This window comes from Vollenhovia emeryi, unplaced genomic scaffold, assembly GCF_000949405.1.
Source record: "Vollenhovia emeryi isolate VEMERY1.0 unplaced genomic scaffold, V.emery_V1.0 DF939120.1, whole genome shotgun sequence".
NCBI classification, from domain to species: Eukaryota; Metazoa; Arthropoda; class Insecta; order Hymenoptera; family Formicidae; genus Vollenhovia; species Vollenhovia emeryi.
The window spans coordinates 212,523-236,325 of record NW_011967246.1 but is presented as its reverse complement, the minus strand read 5'-3'; the positions used below and the strand labels follow the sequence as shown (position 1 = coordinate 236,325).

The following is a 23,803-nucleotide window of genomic DNA, read 5'->3' as shown; positions in this document are numbered from 1 at the left end:
CGCGCAGCGGTGGAAGGCTCGGGCGCTGCGAACATTCGCGACATTACACGGCACTCCTATAGCCGCGTAAGTCTTCGTTCCCACGCGGCGAGAAACGCGCGCTCTCCTCCTCGGCGCGCGTTTCGCCCCGCGACGCAAATCCCATTTCTGAAAGAGAGAAAGAGAGAGAGAAGAAGAAGAAGCGGGCGCGGAACGTCGCGGCGTGGTTTTACACGCCCGAAACCGTTGACGTCACTGCACGAGTGCTGTCCCGCACGCTGGTGTCCCGCGCGGCGCGCGGGGATCCGCGCACGGATCCCAGAGGCCGGGAGGAGTCGCGGAGACGGACGCCGCGATGACGACGACGACGACGACGACGATCGAACGAACGTGGCCGTGGCCGTGCGGGAAACGGCGTCGCGCGCCTCGTGACACTCGTCTCGCGTAAAAAAAAAATGGCGACGAGGTGCTGCGACCTCGAGGCGCGTGTCGAGGGCACCTCGGGACTCGAGGAACCTCGGCCGGTAGACTCCGGAGTTTACAATGTCGGCGAACAGGAAGGCGTGTCCCGCCGCAGCCACACGTCGTCGTCGACGTCGTCGTAGTCGTAGCCGTCGACGTCGCCGTAGCATCGTGCGAGCAGGTCCGGAGTTCCGTTTCCGTGTCGCGGAAGTGGGACCCGGGGACGGGATCGCGGGCCGTCGAGCGGGCGCCGGAGGCCCCGGAGAAACCGGCGTGCACCTCACCGGAAGGCCGCCGCGACGAAGGGCGTTCCGCGAGGACGGACGGTCCGGTCGACGAGACGAGAGAAGCGTGGCCGGGACGCCCAGCGCGATTAGCGGCGGCTGGTGGCTCGCGGGTCGCCCGCCGCGACCGCGCATGCGCGCGCGCACGCGCGGCTGCGCCCCGCCGCACGCATGGCTCTAGAGGAACGTTTCGCCACCGCCGGGTCTGGCGGTGCCGTTTTTTTGAAAATTTTTTCACCCTCGCCCGAGCAAACGCGCGATGTCGCGGGAGAGACTCCTCTCATTCGTCGAAAAATCAAGTTGTCATTGTCGTCCTTGTTCCTCGGTGCCTTTGAAATTCTAGATAAGCCACCTGTCCGAAAAGTGCAGAAAGCGACGCTCGAGGGGGGGGGGGAAAAAAACAAGTCGGACGGTCGAGAAGTTTGGAGACGTGCGAATTTCCCCCTCGAGCATCCTCGTCGAATCGAGACGTCGCTCTTCCCCGCACGGCCGCGGGAAAAAGTTTAACTCGGTCACGCTCCGCGAACGATCGACCTCGCGAATCTCACGTTTTTCCTCGCGACTTCCCGCGAGGCGGGGGGAAGTCCCGAAAGAACCGACTCCGCGCGCGCGCGCGCGATTTCAGGCGCACGGTTTTCCGAACTTTTCGCGACGACGATCCCGCAGTTTTCCCGGCGCGCCGACGTGCTTATTAATAACGCGTGGCGTACGAAGAGGACGAAGTTCACGACTCGTCGCGAAACGCTCCGCGGTAATCGCACAAAGCCCCGCGCCGCGAGGCGCAAAACGTAATCCACCATGAAGACGCTTTTCCGTTACTCGCTCCGCTGTCCGCCGGGTGATTAACCGGTGAAAAAATTCCTAGGGCGAGAGAGGAGCCGCGCGCGTACGGGAGCGAAGGTCTCTCCGCTCGGCGGCGCTCCTCGAGGACCTCAACCCCTCGACCGGCCTCCGCGGATCTCGCGTTCCCTCCGTCTCGCCGAGCGGTATCGAACAGTCGCGTCGCGAGCGGGTCCGACGTGTTTTAAATTGCAAAGGAGCCGCCGATGCGAAGCGACGCGTGCGTCAACGAGCGGGTTCGCGATCGCGGTGGGTCGGTTACGAACTAAAAAGAGAGAAAAAAAAACAAAGAGGATGAAAACGCTCGCTGGAGAGATGACACTCGTCGGATTTGTCCCTCGGAGCCGGGGTGGAGCGTGTCCCGGGGTCGTCGCGCGCCAAGTCGGCGAATTTTGGCGGCGCTCGGCAGGACGCGCGGGCAGGCGCCCTGGTGTCCCCGTCGGTCCTGTCACCCCAATGCGCCCCGTATACAGCCGCCTCTGGCCGCGAGTCGCACTCCTTTTCCACCGCACCCCACCCGGCTGCGCGGTGTGTACGGGCTGGTGGGCCCTGATTGGCGGACGGCGATCGCCGGGCGCGCTGACGGGGGCATCGCGGCACGAAGCGGGACCCTCTCGGCGACTGGGCGCATCTATCAATGCGCAATCGCATCGGAGCTGTAGACGGAGTCGGGGAGGTCCGCCGAGAACGAGGAATAAACACGGTGGCTGGTCCGCGCACGGCGCACGGCACACGGGCGATCGGCGAGGAGTGGGCGGCGGAGGGAGCGAGAGATAGAGAGAGAGGGAGAGAGATAGAGAGAGAGACGGGCGGCGTAGTGGGAGAAAGCGAGAAAGAGGGAGAGCGAGAGAGCGAGCGATACGGGCCGTGCGTGCGAGCGGGAGCGAGAGAGAGAGGTAGAGCGGCGACGGGAGCGAGATAGAGCGAACGAGTAGGCCAGCGAGACGATCACGATGCACGGAGGCGAGCACAAGCGGCCAGGGGCACAGGGCTGAGGGCTGAGGGCTCGACGGGGCCTCGAGTTACGTTCACGGGCCGGCCGCGGCGCAGCCAGCGAGCGATGGAGCAGCCCAAGACTCCGGCGTCCCGGCTGTTCAACACGAGCTGCGTCGAGAACAAGGACGAGCTGGAAGAGGTAACATAAATATTTGAAATAGTCACTGAGTACGTATCGGGTGCGAGGGCCTCCGCCATTGTTGCGACAGTCGCGCACGTTGGCGAGCACGCGGCGCCACATGCGTAAACGCGCCTCCCCGCGCGGAATTCGAACACCCCTTGGCGAACGCAGCCTCGTCCCCGCGCCTTCCGCCCGGCGACCTCGCTTCTTTGTCCCCGTCCGGCTGCCAGGTGGAGATTCACATCGTCAGTGATATCGAGCGACGCGATATGTTTTCAGAAGCTGGAGAGATGCCACGCGACCTTGCAGAATCTGACGACGGGACTCTCGGAGAAGGAGGTCCACGACACGTTGAACAATGCCGTGTGCAAGGACAAGACCCACGAGGAGGTTTCGCTTGGCTTACTGGTGGTTATCCTGACGGATCCGCAGAACGCGGCAAAGAGTTACAGAGACTTGACGCTGATCACACGAGATGGCTTAGGCATTGTGCTGCTGCATCTTAATCAATTAGTACTAGATAAATATTTGAGATTAAATGACGTCACCAGGAGCCAATTACTGTGGTTGCTAAGGGAAATGATAAGGACTAGTGTAACTAATGTGGATAATCTTTGTTTGAGTTTGTTGAGGCATGCAGCAGGCGGGGACATTTCCCCGAGGAACTTGTTCCTGGTTGACGCCCTCTTAGACATTTTTCAAGAGAACCGACCGTGGTTGGACAAATTTCCGTTTTTAGTAGCGTCAATTGTGTACACGTATTTACGGTTAATAGAAGACCACAATGCACCTCATCTGGCTGGCTTGCGGCAAAAGGAAGTGACCTTCACAGTATCTCTGATAAGGGAACGAATGGCGGACTGCCTAGCCATTGGAAGGTATTACGAGTGCTCCAGGCGGCGGAGCTGTACTCGGACACCGACTAACGGCGACCGATTATATCTTTCAGAGACCTGGTTCGCCTGCTGCAGAACGTCGCGCGAATAACCGAGTTTGAGGCGCTCTGGAAGGACGTGCTGCTCAATCCGAAAAATCTCTGTCCAAACTTCAGTGGGGTTCTTCAATTGTTACAAACCAGAACCTCCCGGAGGTTCCTGCAGTCCCGCCTGACGCCGGAAATGGAGAGGAAGCTCGTGTTCCTCACGAGCAACGTCCGCTTCGGCAATCACAAGCGCTATCAGGATTGGTTTCAGAGGCAATACTTGGCAACACCCGAATCTCAGTCGTTAAGGTGCGATCTTATTCGCTTCATCGTCGGGGTCATACACCCCACGAATGAACTGCTGTGCTCCGACATTATTCCGCGATGGGCAGTAATAGGCTGGTTATTCACAACGTGCACTTCCACCGTGGCCGCCAGCAACGCGAAGCTGGCTCTGTTCTACGACTGGCTGTTCTTCGAGCCCGACAAAGACAACATTATGAATATCGAGCCAGCGATTCTTGTTATGCACAATTCAATGAGGTCTCATCCACCAGTCACTGCCACACTTCTAGACTTTTTATGCAGAGTGAGTCATATCCTGATGATCGTCGTTATAGTTTCTTTTTACAAAGTTTTACACTTTTTTTTTTCTTCGCAGATAATACCGAACTTTTATCCTGCGCTAACGGACAAAGTGAGAAATGGCATATTTTCATCGTTGCGACAAATTTTGGAAAAACGCGTTTTACCTAGCCTATATCCGTTATTCGATAGCCCGAAACTGGACCGAGAATTGAGGAGCAAGATACGGGAAACTTTCAAAGAATTCTGTCTGCCGCCAAATACCGAGTCCGGTAAATTATTATTGATATAATCTAATTGATACTTTATAGATCTAATCTTATATTCAAGATCGTCTTGAAAAACAAGTGGCTTTATAGCGTCACTGAGATCGTACGTGATTGATGTTTTTACATGAATAGGTGAAATGAGTCGGACTACAATTACCAGACTAGATATCTTCTCGTCACACACTGCACTCGTCTCATAAAAAAGTACTTGTAGATACAATTTTTCAATATACATTATTTCTTATTTAACTTCTCCTTCGAACAAAACCACAGTTCGCCATGATCAATACAAGGTTGAACTGTTATGTCTGTATCTAAAACAATTTGTCCACGACGCTAGAAATAGATCCACAAATTCTCAATTAGAGATAAATTACTAAAACTTCGATCGCGGACAGCAACTCGGATGTAAATGTTACATAAAAAGTTTATCGCTTTAGATTTGTGTTTGCTTGCATTTTTTACACGTACAATTTTTTGTTTCGCTTTTTTTCCAACGCTTAAATATACACATACCCATCTCGTTTTAAATACAAAAATTTTTCAAGCAACACGAATAAAGCCAACGGCACACGATACTATTTTTCCTACTGGATTGCTTACGAGAGCCAATCAGGACGCAGAGTTTTCGATCAGGTGACTCAAAGCTGAATCCTGGTTGGCTCTCGTAAGGAATCCAGTAGGAAAAATAGTACCGTGTGCCGTAGGCTTAAGTCTCTATTCTTGTACCAGTTGCAGAGTTCATGTCGATTTTATTTTCTACTTGATTAATTGATATTTCGTAAGTAATATGCTAACCCGTCAATTTGACAAGGAAATTTAATTCATATTATTCATTATAAGGTCTGACTAGTACGTTTTTGATAAATCTTTGATAATTATTTTTGTACTTAAATGAAAACATTAAACTCATCTTTATTAAAATATTTTTCAATTTACAATAATAAGTTTAAAAGAAATACATGAATTTACGTATTACTCATTCTGGTTTTCAAGAATTTCTGAATAATTGATTATTAAATTAATAAATTTTTTAAAACCAGATTTACTACTGTAAGTTTTTTCGAAATGTTTTAATACGGATGAGTTTAATACGGCATAATTTTTTTATTTATGCGTTTCACTTTACAACGCATGATAAAATTTAGGATTGAAGTTTAACATTAAATTCATGCAAGTGCGAAAATCTGCAGAACTCTCTAGAATCTTTCTAACTCGGATTGAGAATTTGAATCTAATTCTAGCTTCGTAAACACAAAGCCTAACAATTATATGATTGTCAATTATTGTCAATGATCGTCAAAGATTTGATTCCTTGATTAAGGCCTTCACACACACATACACACACACTTTCCGTAAAAGCCAACAGTAGGGTTTCGACCAATCGCGTGGCTCGATTCGCTTACAGACGACAACGCCGTAAACGACTCGAGCCACGTGATTGAAACCATGATTGATTTCTTGATAAATAAAAAACTTTTCCTGAAAAAAGTATATGAGATCAAGATATGTTACAGTTGTGTTATGCAAAATATGGAATGAAACAACGAATTTGCTTCAACAAATCAGTAGTTAGAGGTTAGAGAGAGAGAAAGAGATAACTCTTCAGCCTCATTGAGACGCGAACTTCTGGTTGGCAGAAGTAAAAATTCATTTATTAACCCCGAATGTTTTTAACGCCATTCTATTCCAAATTAAACATGTTTATACGTTATAATTCGGAATAGCTTTTTATATTAGAAAATATATATTATTTTTTTATACTAGAAAATATATAAGCTCATTGGAAGCAGATTTGAATTCTATACACATATATGATTTATGTTCTTGATGCTCGGTTGGAACATTAAAAAATTAGAACGGGCGACGGGGGGGGGGAATAGATTTAGAATAACTGATTTAGAATAACCTATTAGAAAAGTCAGGACAAAAAGTGACAAATCGTGATTGTCCCAATTTAGGCCCGGTTTCACCAAACGTCGCTTAACTTTAATCTTGGTTTAATTCATGTTTGTCTCTTTCTAAAGTTGGGAAGTGACAAAGAACGAAGTAAGCTAAGCTCAAAGCTAAAGGATGTACGTTGGTGAAACCGGGCCTTGGATGATCACCTGACGTCCAGAGGCCATTGTGCCAGTAGTGCCATTTGCTGGACACGTGTATACATGTTCAGCACTCAAATCCATCATTCGCTAGCACTGACGGGGTCAAAATTATAACGAAACAGTTTTTGATACGAATCAAGTTTCTTCGTCAGGCTGACGATTTAGTATATTATTTATCAGGCGCTAACATTGATAGTAAAAAATTAAAATTACGCTTACCTGATTAGTACGATTAGTACGAAATTGAGAACGAGATGCTGTTTTTGTCCCAAAATTTTTGTGATATTTACAATCGTATTTTCAAGTTCATCTTATGTACGATCTTAGGATGCTATATGGTTCCCAAGTAGAACATATTGGGGTTTTATACGTTTTCTAGGCTTTTACAAAGCCATACATTTATGAAACGTATAAACCACCGTATGCTACCTGGGTTATTCTATTAATCGGATTGGGTGGACAAACACCTGAAACGACCTTAAATATAAGCAGCGCCACTGTAATCGAGATAACCACTGAATTCTCATCCTAGTTCTCACCCACGAGTTCTAATATTTGTTTTCAAATTAATACCTTCCAAAGACACTTTAATTTATCATAAAAAAGTTGTGAAAAGTAGAAAGAGCTTTTAACAAAATTGCACTTGAAAATGCATTAAATATCCAGAAGTTGTCTCGAGATATGTAGTGCATTTCCAGTAATATTTGCGATATATCAGCATGATGGCCGCGTGCTCGCTTCTCCTAAAAATTTTCTGAGACAAATCTGACGATTCACTTTCAGCTTTCAGCACAATTATCGCTTACTAACTTGTTACATCATGTCCTTAAGCAGGTAATAAGGTTCTGAAATATTCAGGTAAAATGGAAGAGCTCAACAAGGAGCACAATCCAGGGAGTATAATAGAGAATACAACCAATTCTACCGTGGAGAATAACCACGTGGCTCAGGATCCGGAACCAGCGTTCAGTGACGAAGAAGAGGAGTCTCCTCTCAGGTTAACTATCTGTTGCAACTACTATAATGCACTATCTATTGCATGTACTAATCTTTTCGATGTAGAAGGATCATAGGCTGAAGCAAACTGCTTCGTCTTTCGATTCATCAATATATTCAAGAAGCCACAGCGGCAAAAGACTTAAGACTTAACTATAACTTCAACCGCGTCAACTGCGACTATAGTCGTTTTTCGAGCGTGACGAACCTGACAAATGATTGTCTTGTAATTGGCCATTATCACAGACGTAGGTTTAATTGTACGAATTCATCTGTTTTTTAGAATAGTGACGAAAGTGGAAGACGAGGAGGACGAGGAGGACGTACCGTTGTCTACGGTAAAATTGAAAAACGAGCAAAGGAACGCGAACTGCGTCGTGAAGAAGGAGGATATCACGTCGCACTTGCGTCTTATACTTGAGCCGGAGGAGCTGCGAACTAGCATAGAAACATTGCACACGGAGACCGACAATGAGTCGAGGTGCCAAGCGATGGAAAGGATAGTACAAATGGTCGTCGAGGACGAGATAGATGCGGAGACGATACCCCCGTTAGCGTCCTGCATATCAACTATCTTATCGCCGCAGATCACGGCGCAGATCTTTCCGTCGGATAATCTGAACGAGGAAGTGCTGGCTGATAGTATAAGCACGCCGTTGTTTGTTATGTTTCGAAATCAATTTCAATTGTGCAAGGAAGAGGATAACAGGCGGAAGCTCTTGGCCAGGGTGCTGGCGGAAATGCAGTCGGTTCAATCCAAGATAGGTTATCTCCTTCTTTATTTCCTAAAAGTCTGGGGCAGAGAAGAGGGAAAGAGAGAAGGCGAACCGAGGTTAGACGAAAAGTATTAAGTACTGAACAAATGTAGACGAGAGGCAAGAGGGGAAAAAATACTTTAATCTTTGATCCGTTCTATTTCAGCAATGTTCTGAACGATGTCAAAGCATCGGTATACAAGGATTTTTGCGGGCAGCGGGAAAAAAAATTGGACGCCTGTCTGGTATCAGATTTAAAGGTACAAATTTTATGTACACAGACATATAATAAATAAATTAAACCTCGTATGTGTATTCCAAGCGGTATTTAATGACGTAACGTTTGTAAGTAAATAATATTTTATGTGGCTCAAAATCCGACTGATTTCACTCTGCAATCGATAAAATCTAAGTTGCAATTGTCCTCTCTAAGACTTACAAAACTTGTAGATTATCTAATTCCTTGAAAAGAACCACAACCCGTATGGTCGAGACGTCGGAATCAAACAAATAAACCAACTGCCAGCCTAAAGTCGTGTAACAATTCTTTCTACCGTCAAAGCGGTACATTCTAATACGCTTAATTTGTTTCTGTTGCAGCTTTGCCACGAGGATAACATATTCATGCTGTGTTACCTCGTGCCCGACGTGTACACAGGATTTCAAAATGTCGCTCTGGGAAATGTTCAACTTTTACATCTGGTCGTGTCCACTGTAGACTCGTGTCAGTTACAGGATCTAGTTTGTCAGATAATGCAGGGCCATTTAAAAATGTTGAAGAAGGAGTCGTTCACCACGCTATTGACAGCCAGCTTAAATTGGGAGACATTCGAGCAGTACTGTTTCTGGCAGCTGATATTCGCACACGATTTCCCCATCGATTACGTGTTGCCGGTTTTGCCGAAATTACAGTTTCGTAATCACGCGGAGGCGCTTACTTCAATCTTGTTTATGCTTAAGCAAGAAAAGTGAGTAAAATAATTGCCAGTCATCGGTAAACCTATTGTAAAACGATTCGATGTACGATTTTGTATTCGATTAATGCGTTACAGGCCGACGTTGGATCTTCTACGACAACTACTCGCCCGGCAAAGCGTCGACGGCGATATGTTTGTCGTGACTACACTACGTTACTGGTGTCGCGAGTATGAAGAAAAACTCGGCGAACTGCTCGCGAATTTACTTAGCACCCGTTATCCCGCGACCAGCCCGAACAAACGGAAACGTTCTGGAGCCAAGCAAAATCAACAGTCCGGCCCACCTACCGGCGAACAGGTTCTCGGCCATTTGGACCAATTACGCCAAAACTGTATATCCTCCGCGGAACTACAGTTGTTTCATTCGGAAGGAATGCAAAGGGCATTACAGCAGGCGCAGGCGGCGGGTAGCGACTCGCTGAGGAAAAGCTATGGCGATCTCTTTGCGCTTGCGGAAGTCAATGAGGAGAATGAACCACCGCCGCCGAGTAGTTCCGCGAGGAAACATACTACTGCCTCCGGAGGAGGTGGCGGAGGCAGTGGTAAAGGCGGCCACAGGAAAACTGGTGCTAACACGAGAGAAAGATCCAATGTGAAGAGACCACTTCCGCGATATCATATTGATAGTTCTTCTAGTACCGAGGTAGGTTTTTCAAATCATATGTAATTGTACATGTTGTGTATTGTGTGTTATATAATATAATGGCTCAATATAATTATCATCGTCGTCATAACTGGCTCTACAGCCCCAAGTGGGCCCTGATCTTCACAACAAATTGCCTCCAGCCGAGGCTCATTGTGTGCATTTGCAATAGTGAATTTTTACGGTGAGGGGTGTTGGCCTCTCGCCCACCTCTTTTTTGGAAGACCATTTCTTCCTTCTTCGTTAACCCTAACCCAATCTTTCACTGGGGTTCTTACCGAAGAAAATCTTTACCTGGAGGACTATACCTCTAAAGAGATATGTGTGATACTCTCGGTGGTTGTCATTTTCCTCCGAGAAGTAGCGTCCGAAAAAACCAGCGGTCTCGTGGATTTGATCTAGGATCTTTTCGTTTATTTATTTACTAAGCAGCGCACATTTCTCTGCGCCACGCTCACCACACATTGTGTGTTATAATAGTATCGAAAAATTGACGAGGAACGATTTTTCTTGCCTCTTACAGGGAGAGGAAGTCGTGAGTACAAAGCAAGCGAAGAAAAGGAAAAAGATCAATCCAGTGGGCTCGGACAGCGACTGACCACCCAGTGTCTTCATACGTCACATGGACCACGTCACGTGTGTGCAGCAAGCTAAACTAGCCTTAAGAATAGTAAGATAATATGATGTGTATATATATATATAATTATAAAAAATATATATATATATATATATACATATATATATAGATTTATTTAGCGCAACTTTGTAAATATAATGTACGTTAAGGATGAATGCGGAAAGGTATACATAATATAGGAAAGTAAAACTAATGTTTCATATACATGTTGCTCAGAGCAACAGCAAAATTGCCAGACTCTGATCGTTATTGTTAAAATATTTTGTTAAAAATTGAAAATCGGCGTGTGAGGACTACTTAATCGTATTGCTAAATACGATCTCTTGTTTTAAACGCGTTTTTTACAGCGACGAGTACTATTTAGCGCAACTAGTTAATGCTTTTTCTGATAAACTTGCATGACAGATACAAGTGACCAAGCGGTATGTCAATTATTCTACTTTCCTGTACTCCATATTCTTCTTGATATGTATATCAGGCTACCGCTCATGTCTGTCAAATAGTTGTAAATCACAGGACTGTCGTGAAATTGTTAAAGACAGTTTCTTCACCAGTCATCAAATATGACGTCGAGAGTGAGAAATCATGAATTTTATCTGGTACATCAAAAGTAATTTTCTTGCGTTATATATATTTGATAGTATAAATTATATCGCATTTCCTTTTAATTTGTAAATTAACAAATGATGTAAATATTTACAAATCATATGAATGCTTGCAAATTGAATTGTAAATGTATATGTATTTATTGATGCAAGAAAATGGTAAAATATGTTTTCGATATTATTTGTAATGTATATTTTACATTTGGATGTATGTACTTGTATATATATGTGTGTATATATGAATTACATACATATATGAAGATATATGACAAAATTTAATTTTAACATATATGTACGTAAAAAATATGTAAACAAGTTCCAAACATATAAGACAAAAATTCACACTCCAGTTTCTTGCTTTTGACATTACAATTTGTATGGCTGTGAAGAAGAAATGGGAGCCTTAATACGATCATTTTCTTTAGAAGTATGGAAACAAAAACAGAATCTGGCAACATTGCAAGGGGTATAGCAACGTAATATATCCCTTTTGCACTTTACTTTTTTTTAAATATAATTATGACGGATTTTTATCTATTGTCTAAATGTGCAGTCGGTATATTGTTTTCTTTTCTTTATGAAACCTTTTGTCAAAGTAATTGCCGCGATTGGACATATTCGTTGCCGTAACTCCGAACGCAATTCGAGTGAATTGTTAGCTTTTTCTTTTCTAGAATTAAGGACCTTCTGCCGGAACGTCGAGACGTAATGCGTATACGCTGCGTTCCGGTGAGAAGCGTACAGTTTTACGACCAAATGTATTCAGTTCTCAATTGCGCTTAATGTGCACAATTTATTCTCGAGAGACGCAGGGATACTTTTTATAATGTTCTGCATGACGGAAGGTTGTTAACTTTAAAGTAATCAGAGCAATTCAGTGTTAGCTTGAAATAAATTTCTTTTTTTTTCGTTTCAAATTTTACTAGAATGATTTAATAATTTGTTGCGATTATGAGCTGCGACACTTGTATTTTACTTTTGTATATCTTTTTACAGCCTTATATTTGTAGATAAATAAGGTGAAATTGATTTGTGAGGATAATGATCGACTACAGGTACGGCAAGATGGTCTCATCATTGTACAAGTATTCTATTTGTTTTTAAGTATTTGGATAATTTTCTGTATTGAATCGTTTCATTATCATACTGCATACGAGACACATCTGTATCTCTGAATTGTTTAAAAATCTGAAATTACGGTACCTTCCAAGAGAGGAAAGAAGGAAGAAAAAGAGCGTCTTTGTAAACCTAAGTCTCGAAAACGAAGTGCGGAGAAAATCACCATTTACTTATTGTACATTTCCTGTAAATTTGATTAATCCAAAAGTTGATTGCATTATGCATCTTCTGATTTTGTGTGTATATATGTATTTATACACACATATGTGAGAAATATATATACATATATACACATGAAACATGATGAGAATATGTGTATGTATGTATGTATGCATGTATGAGATATTGTACGTGATGTGATCAGCGAACTTGCAAAATATTTACGCGATATATATATATATATCGCAGCACCCTTTGCGCCTCCACTCTCGATCTTGATTTTATCTCAAAAGTACGAGTGCGAGATCGTGTCGCTGGTCGAATAAAGAATAAGAGAAAAACCCAATGCGAATCTAAATTCATACGAACGATTTGTATAAAGGATGGATGCATATAATCTCTGGCGCGTAACGATAATGATGACACTAGAATTTTTCTACTTGTATATAAGCAATGGCGATACGACAGAGAATATTAAAAAAGAAGATAATCCAGCGAGAGAGAAAGAGAGGGAGAGAGAGCGCGCGCGCGCGGAATATGGGGCATGCGATAGAGTCTGCGAGAAAAAGAAAGAAGGTAAAAAGAGGAAAGCAAGCCTGTAAACATTAATGTTTTTAACGATCTTGTACACACGGAAGAACATGTAAATACATGGATAGATTATCATAACGCGAGTATAAACATTTAATGTTTTTAACGATCTTGTACACACGGATTACACGTAAAATGTAAATACATCGAAAATTATCGGAAGCAAACTTGTGATATCTTGTACTTACTTTCTCCTTCTCTCGATTCTCCTCCAGCCCTTAAGGTATATATGGCATCAATATTAACAATAAATTATCTCGCTGCAGTAGCGGTAGTACTGATACATACTTTCTCTCTTTGCCCCGTTTTTACGTTAACTGTAATCGCATTGCTATTTCGCGAGCTGTGACGCTTATTTTTATCAGGCTGATAAACGTGGCGACCTATGTTTGCCAATGAATAATATTTCATTCATGATGACCCTTAACTCCGGTATAATTGCTACTTGCGTTATATCCCATTGTGTGGAGCGACTGGATTCCTCATGCGAATTCCGACGGTACGTTCCAAGAAGGCGCGATAAAATTCACTGCGAAAACAATTTTATTTTCTTTTGTCGCACACCGAGAGCGAGAGAGAGAAAGAGAGAAAGAAAATTGGGAAAATCCAGCTTTGATGCGAGACAATAAAGGAAATCATAGTGTTAAAATTTGTCCCATATTATTATTGCTAAAAATGCGACGGGGGAAAAATGGAATAGATCCTTATTTATTTCCTCAAGAACTTTGCGGATACGTCATCATTAGTTACATGACGTATCTTTTTCCCTACATATAATGCATTAATGCAAACTCTCAATTCGTCATTGTATTCGCCAGCAAGACGAGAGCCGCGAGAATCACTTTCATCCCGACCAAGCTCAAATAAAGTAACCACCTGTTTCTTCTCAAAGTCTCATTCGGTTTTAATGCATGTCAAGAACACAATAGAAAGGGCCGCATGGTCTCACGAATTTATTCATCTCGGTAATGCAATTCGCGCTCGTCTGCCTGTCGAGAATTTCATTCGGCTAAGTTTTGGACGAAGATCAATCGAAAGCAGGAATTTTACGAAATTCGCTTTTTATTATATTTTACAATCGGACTAAACGTCTCAATTATCATAGACTAATCAGTTTCTCTTTGTTTTTAACATAAGGACATCGTGATTTCAATTCTGTGCAACGTCGAGTTTATTAAAGAATAATTAGTAGATATTTAACTAATATTAAACGTCACGACGAAACGCTGCTGCTCCGCTTCTATTGATCTCCGCGTGTCGAGTATTACCTAATTAAAGTAGAGAAATAGTTTTGTTTCGATTGTGCACGGGGGGGGCGGGGGAGGGGGATTGTACTTTACATAGGTATATTTAAAGAGTACAGGTGTACGTCGTACAGCGACGTACACCGTGCGTCTCGTTATAATCGTTAATCACAATCGTCGAATATGTACAAGGATTCTGTACAGGGATTCGTATTTGCCATTCGTCGCCACGCATACGCGCTATATCACGTAGAAATTCGATTATTACACGTAGGTATCGCACTATATTTACGATGCAAAAAAGGTATTCGTTCATAAACTAGTTTATGTCACGGGCTATTTCAAACAGTGACGGGCGTCGTGACATTGATACTGACACCGACAGGATCAGGAGACGGCTCGAAGTCCATCGTCTCGCACGGCAAATTACTACTCGATATAGCGTAATTTTTTTCCCTCGTCGAAATAAGAGATTACCGAACCGAGTCAAGAGTCCAACGATCCGCGCGATTATTCATAGCTTTAAGTCGAAATGGCGTTTATTTCGATAATAAAAGTCCGCGCCGATCACGCCTTTAAGAAAAAATGCCGTGGGAACGCACAGAAAACGTCCTACATTTGTTAAATGCCACTTAAACATCTCCTAGACTTCTCCGTATCTTTATACCGTTCAGGAGGGTAATAAGAAGGAAATACGATTCGTTTCATGATACAGCGGTTACAGAAATTCGAAATGATGCCTCGACGATCACATATCCGTTTACTAAAAAGCGTAATGCGATTTTTCGGTGAGTAGGCCAGGTCTACCGCAAGTTGATGCCTTACCACTTTATCGGCCGTCCACTTTAGGCGCGTTACAATCCTACATTTACGTAACTACAAGATCATATATAAGGTGAAACTTAATTGTTCGTTGATACTTTAGAGATCTAGGATCCAAAAAGGAAAAATAATGTTATACGAGTTAAAGAAAGTGAAGAGTGTGTTCGCCTTCCGCCACAACGCGTGCTGCAATATTTTTTAAAATCGCAATATGCGCAAAATCGTAATACGTAAACATCGAGTTGTATCAGAACGTAGCGTGTACGTGTATCACAGCGGGGAACGAGCGCTCGAAATACATTTTTATACATTGAAACTTATATTAAAAAAAAAAAGAATTATTACTCAAAAGAGATAAAAGCTAAATGAGTTGTGCTCGTACGGCGCATCTCTTCCTCGTTTCGAACTCTAAACTTGTTATCTGGAGCCGGTACCGGCGTGCAATCAAGAATCACCCTGTATATCTAACATCACCGTTTGCGAAGGCTCTTCTCGTTTACTTTAGTGCGTATGCGAATCGCTCCGGTTGGATGGAACGCCGTTCCATCGTCAACGCGTACGCTCGTTGTATACACGCGACAAATAGAAGTCCCGTCCGCGCGCAGGTACACGCGTACGTTATCGCGTAATCGGCGGAGAATCGGGAGTATCGGGGCTCGCACTCGTGAAATCGGGACGTGCGCGCGCGCGTGCACGTGATTACTATACATCGCTGATCCCGTTCATTCATAAACACGCGCGCGCGCACACACGCACACACACACACACACTTCGGTTTTTCATTCCTCTATTTGTAATTCCGTTACAATACAAGATTTCGCGTATATGTACACATTTATCAGTCGCACGGGCTCTAAAGGCCGCCGAGAGTTTCTCCCACTTGCGGCGGCTCTTCGCGCCTTCCTTCCTCGCGAAAGGATAGAATACACATTAACGAAGTTCATTATTTTAACATTATTAAAGGAGGAAAGGCAAGTCTCTTTCTTTAGGAATAGGCTTAGTAAATCACTTCGTATACTGTGGCCTTCTTGTCGCCGGATCCGGTCACAATGTACTTGTCGTCCGCGGAAATGTCGCAGCTCAGCACCGACGACGACTCCTTGGACTGCAAAGTTTAACAAAATATTGGCAACACAAAACTTACCGATACGAGAACGCTCCTCAGCTTACAAATTTATTCGCCGGTTTAAAAACGGGACGAGAGATCTCTCTGAGAATTCGTTTACTTTTAATTAAAGTAAATTCAACGAATCTAAAAAAAACTTCGAGAGAAGAAAAAAGTAGTTTAGCTCGAAATCAATCAATCAATCAATCAATCTCAATCACAAATCGTTTGAATACTCGCCTGAAATATTGAAGCACCGTACGGCGTACGCCACGCGTTCAGCAGATTGTCCTTGCCGGTCGAGACGAACCACTTGCCGCAGGAGGCGAAACGCAGCGAGAGCACGCAAGAGTCGTGCAGATGCAGCTGGTACTTGTCGGACTTGGTGGCGTGGAGTACCTCGACGTTCGAGTTCTCCATCCCGACGGCCAGCCACTCGCCGGTGGGGCAGTAACCGAGGGAGAATATCTGCGAGGTGAAGTCGTGCTGCTGCAGCTGCCTGCCCTCGCGAAGGTCCCAGGAGCGCACGGTGTTGTCGAGGCCGCCGGTCCACAGCTTCGACCCGTCGGCGGAGATGTCGATGCAGGACGCGCCGTCCGTGTGACCCTGGAACTGCCTGACCAACGTCTGATTCTGCAGGTCCCACACGGCGATATTGCCGTCGCTGCAGCAGCTGAAGCAGACCTTCGAGTCCGGCGAGATCGCCAGGGCGTAGCACGCGGGCGCCGACGAGGTCAACTCCGCTTTAATTCTGGGCGTGGGACTCGCCAGGTCCCAGATGCTCAGCTGGCTGGCCTCCCCGCCGACTATCAGGGTCCTTCCGTCCGGCAGAAGCTTCACGGACCTGGAAAGGTCGAACATGATTTCGCCCAATATTTAGTTAGCTTTACAATTAAGAAGTTTAATTTCTCAGCTAAGAAGCAATTTCTAACAACGGTTTCGTCCCTTTTTCCTTCAAACGAAATTTACTTCGATAGCTACACGGAGAGAATTCTTTTCTTAAAATTGTAGGACAACGTGACATTTCGAAGAACCGTGCGAGAGTTTTGAAATTTTACCATACATTCTACTAGTAAAATGTGTACTAATTGTATAATTACTCTCGTGCGGTTCAAAATGCCATGACCCACGATTACGATTTTCGGGGTAAATTTTATAAAAGAAAATTCTCTCCGCGTATCAAAAGAAACTCTAGCCGCTATCTATCTTATCAGACCAAACCGCGCGCGCGAGTCTCGTCGGGAGATTCGCGAGTGTCCAATCGGTCGTTTGGACGTAACAGCGGGGATAACGGATCACTCACCTAATGTAATTGTCACGCTGCAAACAGTCCAGCTGCGAAACTGGTTTCACGCTGGCGCTGCCGACACTTTGGCCGATGTCCCAAACCTTGACGCAACCCTTGCCGCCGGTGTAGACGTACTTGGTCGGATTCGAGATCGTAACGGCGCAGACCACCTCGCCATGCGTCAGGGTGTTAATTTGACGCGCGTGACGCGGGATGCCCGGCCCTACCAGAGCGTCCGTGGGGAATGGTACGGGCTGCAGCTGGCCCTCGCCGTTCATATGGTAGGAGTACGCCCTGCGCGAAACCAACGCAACGTGTTCAACGCGTTCTTATCGCGACTGCCCTGGGACTCGATTCTTGAATTCATTCGCAGGAGAAACGTATGCGAGGATTCTGCCTTTGCAGAAGAGTTGCGAGTTGATTGGCCATTCGTGTGATTTTTAGCCAACCAGTCGACTTTCAACCATTTCTGTGAGAGCAGACTTTTCGAATTCAAGAATCGAGCCCCTGGATAGTTGCTCACGCTAGTCCGCACTGAGGCTTGTTTGTAGTCAGTTCTTATATTTAAGGATCGTTTCAAATATCTCTTGAAGTAACAAGTATCAATTTGTTATTTTACGTATCCGCTTTGACAAACCATATCTTTTATCGCACTCGTTATATGTGATCGCGTCTCATTTTACATATTACTATTGTACATATAATTTTTTGTCCATCAATTTAGTTTGAATTTTTATTTTTTATTTTATTTGTATCTATGACAAGCGTGTAACTCCGATTATTGGTTTGTCCTCTTTAGAATTTGTGCTTGATAAGAACCTAAACCCTTGGTCGAAACGTCGCACTGTATATTTTTTACTTTTAACTTATTAAACACGTGCCAGTTAACGTCGACTAAACTTATCCATTGTTATTTATTACTGGCAACCTAAAGAGATTATCACATGTCTTGAAGTACTTTTCACCCAACAAAATGATCCGTACAGCATACGTGCGGATCATTTCTTTCGACTAAATAGTTTTTGAACGTGTATTTAAGATTATCATAAATATAAGAACTGGCTCCGAACAAGCCTTAGGACCTGAGCAGAATGGCTGTCTTGTACTCTTGAGACAATGTTTTATGTTTTAAAAAGATGGGAGACGGAATTAAAAACGTCAATTATCGACATTTTTAATCCCAAGTTCTACTCGGTCCGAAAAATTTATAGCCAATCAGTTTGCAACTTTTGCGAAAAAGCAGCAATTTTATTAGCTACACATTTTTAGCGAAAAAACCGTAACTAGATGCTTTTATAAAGTAACTTTCCCCGACCCTGATTTATTGTAGAATTCTTGAATCAAGCAAATATTGTCAAGTGTACCAAAAATTACTAAGATTTTGTTTTTTCGTTTTCTATATAAATTCGACCAGCATGGTCTAGATTTTGCTGAGTACTTCCGTAATTCCGTAAGAGTTTTGATAAAACAGAGACGGCTTTAGGATCCCCTTAAGGATACAAGACAGGCATTCTGCTCGGGCACCAGGACAAGCAACCGAATTCGCTACAAGACGACCTCGCATAGACTGTTAATTACGTACGGTTTGCCACCTGCGATGTTGTTCAGCCCGTTACTCGCGGGTATCCTCATGTGACCGTCGAAACCGATCTGCGGAAGAGACGGTTACACTCAGTATCGTGACGGCGTCGCGCGGGGACGAAGGGGGAAAAAAATTAAGGCGCGGTCGTTCAGTAGAAAAATGCGAAACAAACGGTCATCGTCGATTTCGATTACTCTTGCACGAATCTGACACCGAGATTGATCGCGCTTTCAACCCTAAGAGGACCTCCAGTTTGACCTTTCCGATCACTCGATATACGCCCCCTAAATTTAGATTTCACCCAGGGATTCGATCTAAGACGGGCTTACGGTATCCATGGAGGCGATCAAAGAGAACAACGTTGGCTCATAGAAGTCCTTCGAGGGTTGAAAAAGGAATGCGTAAGCGGTTGCGTCCAAAATCAATTCGTATTCGTTCGTTTCATTTCTTTTTCCCGTTCAGTCGCACATAAAACTATATGAGTTAATCAATGAAAGCGTGGTAACGTAAGGACGTAAGGTGTTACTGGGTCATGAATCACCATGGAGGGCCGCGCGTATGGCAAGTTGCTGTATGGCGAGGGCGACTGCGGTGGCTCATTGCCGCGGGATGGCAAGCCCTGATAACCCTGCGGTGGCGTTTGCTGCGACGATGGCGGATGATAGACCCGCGCCAAGGACCCAGGGATGCCGCCCATAGTTGGCGTACAACTGCGCGAGCCCCTCGCCGCCGCCACAGGTGTACCCGGCTTGTCGACCTGGCGAACGCACGGTGTTTTGCACCCACTTTTGCAGACGCTCGCTGTGTCGCAATCGTAGCTAAGCTCTCGCGACCGAGTACCGATTGCGAATTCGCTGGCCGTGTCCAGCCGAGTTGACTTGAATACGCGACGTCATTCCCGTTCGTTTCGCGCGCGGCGGCAGAGAGCCGCTGCCTCAAGAGATCGATCGAGCGAGTAAAAAAGAAAATGCGTTCCGCGTTATCGCCGGTGTCGCCGAGATGTTGCGATAACCGTCGTTAGGGCCGTCAGACGTAAAAGCCGCGAACCGAGGATGCTCTCGCGATTATCGCAAACGATCGCACAGTTTTGCCACCATTCGCCTCTTTTTTCCTCTCGATCGCTGCTCTACGCTTGAAACCAAATTCGAGCGAGGCGACAATTGGAGAGGAGGGAAAAGGGAACGTCTGACGAGCCTAAGTGCCACGCGGGTAAAGGAAAAAAAAGCTCGACCTGTGTAGAATTCGCGAGAGGGTGTGTTCGGTATGTATGGGCGACGGAGTGTCACGATTGGGCCGGGTCGCAGCGCCGAATAAGCTTACTCTCCGCGAGATCTTACATCTTTACTTTTCAGAGACGGTGTACTACGGGCGGAGGAGCTGCCGCTGCGCGACGGCGGCCTGTCCTTTACGGATGCCGAGCCCGCGCCGGATACCGGTCCGCCAACGTGGCCCGGTGCGCCCAGCTTCTCCAGGGTGCCGTTTTCACGTGGGTCCGAGTGCTCCCCGTTCGCGTGCGGCGACGACGCCTCCTTACGCGATACGCAAATATCAGGATATTTTCGTTAAGCGAGCACACGCAACATCGTACTTAAGTATATAGCATGCGAGACAGCTCGAGTCTTTCAAGATCTCGGCAATGTATCTTTAGTCTTTTTGTCTTCCTCTGGTTTCTCAGTACCAAAATCTTTTACTCTTTGCGAGGGCGGGTTGAAAAGTTTCGAGCCTCGACACGAAGCGCTTACTTGTCGTCGCCACTTCAGTACCGCGACTGTACATGCTTCGAAGGATACCTCCGAAAATTTCAGCCATTTTGGAGACTCTCAGTTGTCGTACGACAGTCGTTTGTGTCAGTGGATGTTAGTGTTTTCGTAAAAATGGGGGACTCTGCTCCATCATTTGCCACCGTGAAAAGATGGGCAGCTGAGACTTTTACGTGGTCGTACCAGGCTTGATCGGCCGGGAAGGCGATGGCGACTGTCTTTTGGGATAGTCGTGGCATTGTGTTCATCGACTATCTTGAAAAAGGTAAAACAATCACGGGAAACTACTACGCATCATTACTTGACTAGTTGAAGGCAGAAATTGCAAACAACGGCCGCATTTGAACAAGAAGCAAGTGTTGTTCCATCAAGACAGCGCACCGTCTCGCATTTCGGCGGTCGCCATGGCCAAAATTCACGAATTGCAGTTCGAACTGATTGACCAACCCCCGTATTTTCCAGATCTAGCCCCCAGTGACTCTTTTCTGTTTCCTAAACTCCAAGTTTGGCTCGGGGGACAGAAATTTTTATCAAACGAGGAGATCGTAGCCATCCGTAGATGCCTATTTTGCAGACCAACTATTATTTGGACGGGTTAAAGCGGCTGGAGGATCGCTGGACTAAGTGTATCGACTTAAAAGGAGACTATGTCGAAAGATAAAGGTGAGTTTGACCGAAAAAAAATCGTTCCTACGTTAGGCTCGAAACACTTTTCAACCCACCGTCGTAAAAGTGGAAGCTCGAATCAAACTTTATCTCGCGTTCTTTCTCCGGACAACGTTGATACATTGAGCGAGTGCGAGGTTGAAAACTTGCATGCAAAGTAATTACGACAGACAATTATGTAATTGCGCGTAGATACATTATATAAATGGATATACTTGTCTACAAATTAATGAGCAAGCCTTGTTAACGATAATCTCTTACCTCGTTCGCCACATCGACAACCAGATCCTGGTCGCTCTTCTCGGCGTCGCTCTCCTGAAAAGTTCGAAACGACATGTGAGCTGGCGATAACAAGACGCTGAGCAGTCGGGCAGTCTACCGAGCCGGGTGCATCAACGAGCTTTTGATGCACCATCCAAGTAGACGGGCAACTCGACCCATATTCTCGCGCGTCCCACTCCGGCGGACGCACCCACCGAGGGATGCATTATTAATCTTGGTGCGCCTCGCGCGATGCTCCGATTGTGCTCCAACAATAAATTAACGGCGCGAATCATAGAGGCAATAAAGCCCCGGCGCACGGTGTATCGACGTGAGCCCGTGAACGCGTAATCCGACTCGGGCCGCGCGCGCGGCCAAGACGATTCGCGTTCAATTAAGCGGGCGATTAAATGTTAAAATATTGAAGTGGAAAAAGAAAACCTGCGCGTTTATTCCCTTCGATTCCGCCCGTCACGTTCCCACGCGCTCCGCGCACCGGCTCCAATTTGACGGCGCGGCGGCGTGCGGGCAATTAGGAAAAAAGCTATCGCAATTACCTTGCGCATTTCATCGTACGCGAAACAATTTGCGGCTATCGCATTATGTACAACGTTTATCTTATGCCGGGCTATATCTATAACAAGCCCGTTTACCGTCCCCGCAATTTTGCGCCTCTGCTATATACGCGGCGCAGCGCGCCGTATATCGCGTATGGCTAATTTATGTGGCATTTATCTCGTAACACTACTTATCGGTTATCTTTCACTCGGCGCAGGAGCGAAGCGCCCCCGCGCCCCGCGCCACCCGCCGCCGCCGCCGCTCCGCTCTCTCAGAAACGTGGCGCGTAACGAGCTCAAAGCAGGGCACGCGATAGTAGCATTGCCCGCCTAATGATGTAATATTATCGCAGTGTATAACGCCCCATCGATGCAACCGCCCCGTGCAACCCCGTGCGTACACCCATGTGCGACGGGGCGCGCGAGATTGTGCGGGTGCGTCGCGTACGGACGCACGGAACCACCTGTGCGCGTCGCGAACGTTTTAAGTAATTCACCTCTGGCGGGTATTTAAAAAATTTCTACCGCCAACCACCGCCACCGGTCGCCGCCTAACGTGATCTTATCCGACAGTCCCAGCGCATGCATAAATTATATTCAACTGTCGCGCGGGGGGAAAATTGTCCGCGCGACTCGAGAGGAGAATTGAAATCGTCAATTAATATGGGGCTCGGCGCGATTCACGGTATCGTTCCTCTTCGCTCGAGCTAATCTCCGCATCTGTATTTGGAGATTCCTTCGCGGCGTGTACCTACATCTCGGTGAAAGAGAAACAAGACAAATGGACGTTTTAGACCATCGACGTAATCACTAAATATTTGAGGACTGTACCCAAGGCGTTCAGTCGTGTCTCCGATTTTATTTGGCGCACAAGAGAACCTCGCGCCGAAGAACGAGCCGCGCTCGATTCGATCACCCGCCAAGGACCGATAGGAGAGACAATGAGAGCGGACGTCCGAACGAGATAATCGGAAAGTACTTTTTGACAAAGATAGCCCGGCGGATTTCCGAGAAGAAACGCGTTAAATGGGCCGCGTGACATTAACCGGGGCCGGCCACTACGAAATCGCAATCTGGCCGCGCCAGATATCCTTGGCAGCTCGGAAGGGATGTTTCGAGCTGCTAGGGACACGCAATAAATTTGTGTACGGATGATGAGCTTGGGTAAATAGAGAAGGCAGTGTGGTGGTATTGATTTCAGTGGTATATTACTCGGAGTGGCGAGAGCGCGGGGGGAGGGGGCGGGAAAGGGGGTGCGAGGTAGCGTTCTGGGGTGGCGGCGGAGGAGCGCGGTTATGAGGGAGACCGAGGGGCGGAGGGTGACCAAGAGAGCGGGAGAGAAGACCGAAGGAGACGACGAGGAAGAAGGTGGCCGGCGGGTGGAGGTTGTCTTCCACCCCTTAACCCGCTCGTTCTAGCGTTAAATATGATACAAATGTTATCATCCCTTCTATTCCGTTCTCCTGTTTCCCACCC

The 23,803-nt window shown here is 45.9% G+C and overlaps 2 protein-coding genes across 5 annotated transcripts in view; one reads left to right on the top strand and one right to left on the bottom strand.

Moving 5' to 3' along the window:
* The first annotated feature begins 2,467 nt into the window (after positions 1 to 2,467).
* On the top strand, positions 2,468 to 11,418 carry LOC105570383 (integrator complex subunit 3). Of its 2 annotated transcripts, none has more exons than XM_012027529.1 (10): positions 2,468 to 2,700; positions 2,962 to 3,560; positions 3,632 to 4,193; positions 4,266 to 4,461; positions 7,419 to 7,557; positions 7,840 to 8,388; positions 8,478 to 8,571; positions 8,912 to 9,279; positions 9,364 to 9,931; positions 10,455 to 11,418. In XM_012027529.1, exons 1-10 carry the CDS (start codon positions 2,626 to 2,628, stop codon positions 10,527 to 10,529), a joined length of 3,225 nt encoding a protein of 1,074 aa, XP_011882919.1. In that variant the 5' UTR covers positions 2,468 to 2,625; the 3' UTR covers positions 10,530 to 11,418. The 2 variants fall into 2 exon arrangements, with proteins under 2 accessions (XP_011882919.1, XP_011882918.1); XM_012027528.1 differs by having other exon boundaries at positions 7,392 to 7,557.
* A 2,269-nt stretch (positions 11,419 to 13,687) lies between these two features.
* Positions 13,688 to 23,803, bottom strand: part of LOC105570382 (protein groucho) — a 77,834-nt gene continuing 67,718 nt past the window's right edge. For 2 of the 3 annotated variants that reach the window (XM_012027525.1, XM_012027526.1), the window contains 7 exons: positions 21,771 to 21,824; positions 20,421 to 20,612; positions 19,625 to 19,840; positions 19,084 to 19,151; positions 17,517 to 17,795; positions 16,454 to 17,057; positions 13,688 to 16,213 (listed from right to left, as the gene is read on the bottom strand). In XM_012027525.1, coding sequence (XP_011882915.1) covers positions 16,106 to 16,213; positions 16,454 to 17,057; positions 17,517 to 17,795; positions 19,084 to 19,151; positions 19,625 to 19,840; positions 20,421 to 20,612; positions 21,771 to 21,824 — 1,521 coding nt within the window. In that variant the 3' untranslated portion in view covers positions 13,688 to 16,105. The remainder of the gene's footprint in view (positions 16,214 to 16,453; positions 17,058 to 17,516; positions 17,796 to 19,083; positions 19,152 to 19,624; positions 19,841 to 20,420; positions 20,613 to 21,770; positions 21,825 to 23,803) is intronic. The other variant, XM_012027527.1, reaches the window with a different exon arrangement.